We start from the raw sequence: 8,037 nt of genomic DNA on the forward strand, positions 1-8,037 counted from the left end.
AGAAACTCTTCAAATTATCTTTGTTAGTGCTGTGGGGCGATGCATAAATATATATATCTATGATTTTTTAATCTACTTATTTTCTTCGAGATTATATTTTTTTTTTCTTAAGGACAACATCTCACCTGTAGCTGGCAGGTGAGAAACTACAGTTACTCAAAAACAAATGTGTTGATAATTCCCCTTAGGTCTCAGACAAAAATGATTCATTTATGTTATTCTTAATTTTTTTTAAATTGACTTTTATACCGGTTGAATGAAACTGCATCGTATTTATGTAAGTGTCAAGTTGGCATTTTTGCACACTACCGCTCAGATTTCAATAAAAATCGAATACATCATGTGATAAACCATTGCCTATGAAACATCTTTCGATCTTAGAGTATCTCACCTAACAAGTGAAATATTTACCTTTAAATCAAAATTTAAAATAAATTAGAAAAATGAAAAATCCTGTATTATTAATAAAAAAGAATTCTACCGGAATATTTTTTTTCAAAAGTAATTCAATTTACGATAAAATTAATCTAAAAGCAATACAGAATTGTTATATTCCTTTTAGAAAATTGCACTGTCTGAATTAAATACTATTCTCTCACAGGAAAATTCCTACAAGAATTTAAAAAAAAATCCAACATGATTTATATATATATATATATATATATATATATATATATATATATATATATATATATATATATATATATATATAGGATAGAAATTTACTTTTCCAATGGGGTTTTTTTTTAAAGGTAAACATCTCACCTGCTAGATGAGGTACACAGAAAAAAAAAATCCCAATAGTATACATGCAGTTACATATTTTGCACCGGTGCATTAATGCGACTGCATATTATTTGAAGTTGCATTGGCGCTACATATTTGCATTGGCATATTATGACCTTTAATATCAAAACCTATAAATGAAATCAGACATTTTGACATTAGAATGAATCAACATTGCTGATAAAAGTGTGGTTTTGTTTTGCAACTTAGTAAGTGACACTATGTGTTAATGTGATAATATAATAATTATTGTCAGTCTTCTTTTTGGTGTGGGTTTTAAATCTTTGAGATTCACCTTTTTTTGAACTGTTGATTATAGGACGGCGCCCACTGACATTTGTACACAAGTTCTGCCGCGATCATGTTATACAAGTAAAAACTCAATCTTAATTATTTGCTGCAGGCAATCGAGTAATCAAATGTAAAGTGTCTTGATTCCAATTCTTAGCAATAATTTTATTAAAAAAATGAATTTATATGCAAACAAATTTTCTTATTGGACCTAGACAGTTGCAAATTTTCATTTTATTATTTCATTTTACCAAAAATAAATCTCTTATTCGTTTATTAACTATTGATTCTTTTCTTTTAAAACTATCTTACAGTAACTAAATTTTACTGCCGATGAAGTACTGTGTTCTCACACTGCCTTTTTCCCGATAAGTACATTTTTATTACATGTACCACAAAATATCTGATATCATTGCATGCATTTTGAGATATGCATTTATTTAAAGATGCCGTGTCATGTTTCTTTTTACGTAAATGACTGACAATTAAAAAGGTATGTTATACCAGGCCTGTTTGGAAATCATTAAGACACTTACTTTATAGTAACCTTGAAAAAAAAATAGACAAATCCTTTAAAATCATCACAAAATGATTAATAACAAATCTTACTGGAATAAAACAATTTTCGAAATTTTGAACTTTCGATAAAACTTGACTAAAACCATGTAGAATTTTTATATTCGGTCAAAAAATAAATTTCCTCTAATAAAATTCTGTCTGAATTAAACTTTAGTAAATACTGGTTTCCAACAGGCAAAAAAAAAAAAAAAAAAATCTTGAAAAATCCAACAGGGTTATTTTAATGTCCTGTAAGATAGAAATGTTATTTTCCGAATTTTAATTTTCAAAGGTAAACATCTTACCTGTTAGGTAAGATACACACACACACCAAAAAACAAACAAAGATAGTTTGTTACTTTATACAGGTGCATTGGGACCACGGCGTATTTTATGGCGGCCAAATGGTGCGTTGTTTGAAGTTGCATTGGCGGGATGACACATCATTACAAAATTCATGGCTGACATCTGATCGAAACGAAATTTCGTCTATTAAAAGGATTTTATCAACGGCAACATGTAATTTACGCTACTTGCATGTCAACATCTTTATCTTGCATGTCGACATAATTTATCTTGCAAGTAGGGGGCAGAAATATGTCACCATAGATTTTAAATATTTATTGTTTTTTTTCAATTTTTCCCCAGAACAGATCGATGGTCTGATAATTATTTTTAATTGAAATGACAAAAATCTAAATTCTTTACAAATCTTTACAAATTGTATCGGAGAAGCCCAGAACTTTACAAATATATAACACATAATGAAATTGATTTGAAATTCCATTTAACCATGCTGTTAAACAATGTAAAACCGACCCTACATTATTAAAAATGTCATTTTGAATAATTAATAATGATCACAGTACATGCGCGCATCAGGGGAGGGGGGGGGGGCTTAAGTGGAACGCCTCACCCCCCTAAAAAATTAGAATTTATTAGAATGTACATATGGAAATCATCAAAAATACCAATACCGGTATGCCTCAGAAAAAAATTCTGATCCACGCATGCAGTATTGCATTTCGTTTTTTCGTAAATGTGGTATTGTACAAAACTGAAGCATTTTAAAATTAAACCTAGCCTTTACATGATTTATTATCGCTTTATTTTCAAATCAAATAGTTTAATATTTCTGGATCTACATGTAGTAATAATTAGATTGGAGTTGCTTCCCTTGTTTAGAAATCACCTTCACCTTCCGCCTCGTTCTGGGAGATCTGCCGTCGATACAATCATGTTCTGTCGGACGGCACAGGTTTTTGTTCCACAATGGTAAGTTATTAAAACAAATCATTGTAATAATAAAGACAAATTACCTTTATGCATCGACTGTGCATTTTTGTTGTTTAGTTCCAAGTGTTCTTCAGTGGTAAACTCGCTGTTAACTTGTGACCTCTAACAAACCAAGAATATACCGGTGTTCGTAAAATTTATAATAAACATAATGTTGTCAAATTCCTAGTCAGGATCACACGTTTGAAGCATAATCTTTAAAAGACAAGGTGTCATTTTAAAGAATTGCACGCAATTAAAAACAGCTTTCAGCTTTGAGTAGTTAACTTCCAGCTCGAATTTCCTCAGTTGTCATGTGTAAATTGTTGACGAAATGTCCAATCGATTCTGTAAGTAGTTCTTTACCAGTTACGTTAGTAATACCTATAGTATAGTCAAGGATAATAAAGTTTTGATTTAGATTAAATCATGAAAATTATTTCTGTAGTACATATATAAACCAAAAAATACCATGCATATATCATTAATTTTATTAATTCTGTATATGAACTTGTTTCTTTCTCACCTTTTCAGCACGCAGGTGCGTGGAATGGCAACACTGAAAGAAAGTAAGTGTTTTGATTCACATTATGATGATAGGTGAAGGTGACAGAAATGACTTGCTCAAACTGAGCAGTTACATGATTGTATTAGTTGAGTGGAGTTGCATCAATTTCTTTTCAAACATTGAACAATGATTACCCCTTAACCTACATCAAGCTGCAGATCAGTTACTTGAATAACGGGGAAAATTTGGCATAAAATAATGTAGAACTATAGTCAGTTCCTGACATATTGGCACTCAATCAGAAACTTGTTGAACTGGTAAGTTCTAGTTCCTCACCATTCTGTGGAGATTTATAAGACCAAAATAAACTTCAAACATTCGATTATTTACACAAAATTTGTGAAATATTGAAAATTACAAGGATATTATCTCTTGTTCCTACAGTTCGTGTCCGCTTAAAGTCGGTCACAAATATTCAGAAGATCACCAAATCCATGAAGATGGTGTCAGCAGCCAAATATGCCAAGGCTGAGAGAGAACTGAAGCCCGCCAAACCATACGGAGAACAGGCAACTGGTTAGTGAATAATTAATTGAAAGCTGTTTAGACCATGTCTTTAAACAATTATACCAAAATACTTTGATTTATTTCAATTGATGTAGAAATATTTATGTCAATTCTAACAATTTATGAAGATTTTTTTTTGCATTAACAAGAAAAAAATGCCTTGCCATTTTTTTCAAGAATTGCACATAACATTTACCTTCTTAAATATGTATTTAGGAAGTGATTTAAATTTTTTTGATAGATTAATATTCCCAGGGTTTTTTCTGTTATTTGTTGAAATAGTAAAATTGGTTTAGGGTAGGGGGTATATGGTGCTATGATGAAATAGAAAAAGGAGAAATAAGGTTGGGGGGGGGGGTTAGTAATTGAAGTGTTGAACATGTTGTTTCATGTATCTGGTTTTGTTTATAAATACTATATGACAGTTCTACAATTGTAATCACCATGTTTTTTTTTGCAGCTCTGACCAAGAACTTGAGCATGAAAGATGATGATGAGACAGAGATGATCATAGCGTTGACCTCTGACAGGGGTCTCTGTGGGTCGATCCACTCCAGCGTGGTCAAGGCCATTAAGGCACGCCTGGTTGAGAAAGATGACGCCAAGCTGGTGCTGGTCGGAGACAAAGCCAAGGCTATGCTGCAAAAGTAAGAACATTAATAGGGAAGGGGCTGGGTTTGAGGAGCATTGTATGGTACACTTTTTTGTGAATTTATTGAATTATATCATTGAATTCTATGCCTCAAACAGCAGGAATGGTACTCAAACAAAGTCCATCATTGATACCTAGTAGAGTATATATTCTTGATACAGCTGTAGTCATTTTAGGGAGGTAGAGTTCATTGATATGAGGCAGCCGTTTTGGAAGCTATTTATAGTTATTTTTTGTTTATTTGAATTAAGATCATTTAGATTTTATATTATTCTCAATAAGTTTGATCAAATGGGAGGGAGTTGTGTATAATGAGAATTGTTTTCCTACCGACTGAAATGGCTCTAAGTTTTTCATCGTTTGATAAGCACAACGGAGAGCAATCCAGCTAAATATCTATGTTTGTATCAGGCTAGAATGACCCTATGTTATGGACTCTTATTAAAATACCCAGTATAATTCACTAAACAGTAGCAAACCTCATAAAAAAACTTGAATTGCATCTAAAAGAAATTATAAATTGTATTTTGATACAAGCATGGTCATATTTTTGGGGTTTTTTCTTTTAGCTCAAGGGTTTTCTGACAAGTGACATGTAGGTTTGTTCAGCATGTTCAGGTGTCAATAATTTATAGTTGAATGCAATTGGGTAATGTACAGAACTTCTTTTTATTGTTTTTAGAATCCATGGTAAAAAAGTGCTAGGACATTTCAATGATATTGGAAAAGCCCCTCCAGTATTTCAGGATGCCTCCAAGATTGCACTGGCGGCCATAGATCTAGGACTGCAGGATTATACTAGAGTCACCATGTATTACAATTCCTTTAAGTAAGTACACCGGAACTAATGTCAACGTGTATTATGATAACTGAATAAGGGATGTTTGTAATACTGTAATAGTGGTTATTGACACTGTTGATTATAAAGTATGCATTTTTATAGTCAAACAATATGCATGGGTATAATGTGGATGTGTGATTTACCAATGTAAAGTTTAATTTTTTAAGCTTACCGTTTAACTAGTGTAAATTTCTCCTACTCGTAAATATCCACTTTAAGAGTACATGTACTCATTCAATAATTGACACGGAGAACTCAATAACCAGGAGAATTTGTAATAAGCTTCCTGCTGAAATGCATTTCTCCTTTAAAATAATTCAATAATCAGTCAGACCGTACTTGTTTTTGTCATGTAGTAATCTTTTGTTAAAGGGATATTTTTTTCTCAAATACTAGTATATGTACAGGTATTAAAATATACTCAAGTGTGAAATGATATTCATTTTTTGAGATTTGACCAAATTTCCAAAAAAAATTCCAAACTCAAAAGCCGCAGATAGAATAATAGAATTGAAAACCTTGGTTAAAACATTAAGTATTCCTAACTGATGAAGATGCAAAGAGATAGACACCTTATTTACTCCCCTACAGGGAATAAATGCTAAAAAAAAGTAAAAAGAGGTAAAAACATTTAGAATGCTTATTTGATAAGGGTGTGAAAAAATGCTTCCTCTCAGTAAAATGTGTAATGTTATTCTTTTACCTTACCAGGAGTGTAGTAGCATTTAGAACCTTGAAAGTACCACTGCCGACCAAAAACAACATGACTGGGGCCGAGAACTACAACCTGTACGACAGCATCGACGACGAGGTCCTACAGGCTTACAACGAGTTCACCCTGGCCACCATGGTGTATTACGGACTGAAGGAGGCCCAGTGCAGCGAGCAGAGCTCTAGGATGACGGCCATGGACAGCGCTAGCAAAAACGCAGGTATGTGATCGCAGTCAACACTAACGGGCCATAATAGTCGGTTGAGCTCACTTTTGATCTCGATTTCATTTTAACTTGAGAGATACATGTATATACATGAAAAGCATTGAAACTTGAGATCAATTCTACTAACTAAAAACTGATATGGCGATCAAGTTCTATTATGAATTCATGTCAGCTTTAATGTGTTGCCTTTATTTTTAAGAGGAAGAGATCCTAACAGTTTAATTGTTTAACTTTCTATTCCATTCTGACAAGAATACTTACATGTTTTCTTTGTCTCTATGAAATTCAGTAGAGGATGATAAAAATTTTTATACTTTCGTGACCTCTCATGTTTAAGTAAATATCACTTCGTTATAAGTTTGTGTAATTTGAGAAATACAGTGGTTCATTAATGATCAGGGGCATCAATGTTTGTGAATTTAGTTAAATTGCCAAGACACTTTTATTCATGGACATTGGTGTTATCAATAGAGTACAGAGTATGTTTTCACATAAAGATTCGTTCAACAACAAAATCCACAAAAAACTGGTGTTTAGCAGATTTTGAAGTAGAGTTTATTTATTTGTTGGTTGTTTCTCTTTTTTTCTGTAAAAGACCCCAGAATCAATTTCAATTCATTTGTTTAAAAACCCTTTAATTTTTTGTTTGCAGGAGAAATGATAGACAAACTGACCTTGACCTTCAACAGGACCCGACAGGCCGTCATCACCAGGGAGTTGATAGAAATTATCTCCGGAGCCGCCGCCCTGTAGCGGGGGGGACACGTGCTCTTACACAGTTAATCAATATCACTGGCATTGCATTAGTGACCGAGTTGTGCAACATCATTTATATATATCTCAAATTGAACAATGGTGAATCTTTTCATGTGAAAATGTAGTGCTGAAACCGTTTGAGAAACTTATGTTGTTTCAGGTGAATTAAAAAAAAATGATATAAAATGATTTGTGGTTGGTTTTAGTTGGTTTTTTGTTTGTAGCGAAAGTTATTTGGCACAGAAAGAAGTTGTTCCTATAACTAAACACATGGTACGGAGTTGTGTTCAGGAATTAGTTCCTTTTAGGATTGATTTTGATGTGTGATAACAAATTTATAGATAAATTTCTCTGCCGACTTTGATGTCACAGTACAAATTTCTTTAAGTGTGATTGCTTATTTACATGTATTTTTTAAAGTGGTCAGATAATCCATAATTTATAGACTGAACTTCACCTTTCGTTCTTCTATTAAAAAGCAAGTGGCAAAGATTTGAAAGAAAAAATGTGCTACATTTACTTCGTATTAATTTTGTTGTCAACGAATATTTTGAAGACAAGAATGATCTAAAATTTTGAAAAGTTTGACTGTGTATGGTACTGGACGAGGTGTAAGACCACTTTTATTTCAATTTACGTAGAACATCTCTTTTTGTGAATAAATGTATTCCTTCATAGTTCTCGGGGGAAAACAAAAAGGTTTGTTTCCGACTGACTTCAAAAATATATCGGGTTGATCAATCATAGACGACGAGGCGACATCTATGAGATTGATCTATCTGATATATTTCCGTAGTCAGTCACAAACCTTTACAAGTATTAATATCCTGTCAGTCCAAAATAATGAAAAACCACCTATCGTCCG

The 8,037-nt window shown here is 32.6% G+C and overlaps 1 protein-coding gene across 1 annotated transcript; it reads left to right on the top strand.

Annotated features, from left to right (window-relative positions):
* Positions 1 to 2,793: 2,793 nt before the first annotated feature.
* Positions 2,794 to 7,361, top strand: LOC105338985 (ATP synthase subunit gamma, mitochondrial). The gene is made up of 7 exons (XM_066082613.1): positions 2,794 to 2,910; positions 3,445 to 3,479; positions 3,863 to 3,994; positions 4,446 to 4,632; positions 5,320 to 5,466; positions 6,190 to 6,410; positions 7,069 to 7,361. Exons 1-7 carry the CDS (start codon positions 2,873 to 2,875, stop codon positions 7,167 to 7,169), a joined length of 861 nt encoding a protein of 286 aa, XP_065938685.1. The 5' UTR covers positions 2,794 to 2,872; the 3' UTR covers positions 7,170 to 7,361.
* The last annotated feature ends 676 nt before the right edge of the window (positions 7,362 to 8,037 follow it).

Source organism: Magallana gigas, chromosome 4, assembly GCF_963853765.1.
Source record: "Magallana gigas chromosome 4, xbMagGiga1.1, whole genome shotgun sequence".
In the NCBI taxonomy this organism is placed as follows: domain Eukaryota; kingdom Metazoa; phylum Mollusca; class Bivalvia; order Ostreida; family Ostreidae; genus Magallana; species Magallana gigas.

Bases quoted from the DNA above. Each gene is read 5' to 3' on its own strand.
- LOC105338985 (XM_066082613.1), top strand. From the start codon at position 2,873: ATGTTCTGTCGGACGGCACAGGTTTTTGTTCCACAATG. The intron at 3,995-4,445 runs GTTAGTGAATAA...TTTTTTTTGCAG, and splicing joins ATACGGAGAACAGGCAACTG to CTCTGACCAAGAACTTGAGC. The intron at 6,411-7,068 runs GTATGTGATCGC...TTTTGTTTGCAG, and splicing joins CAGCGCTAGCAAAAACGCAG to GAGAAATGATAGACAAACTG.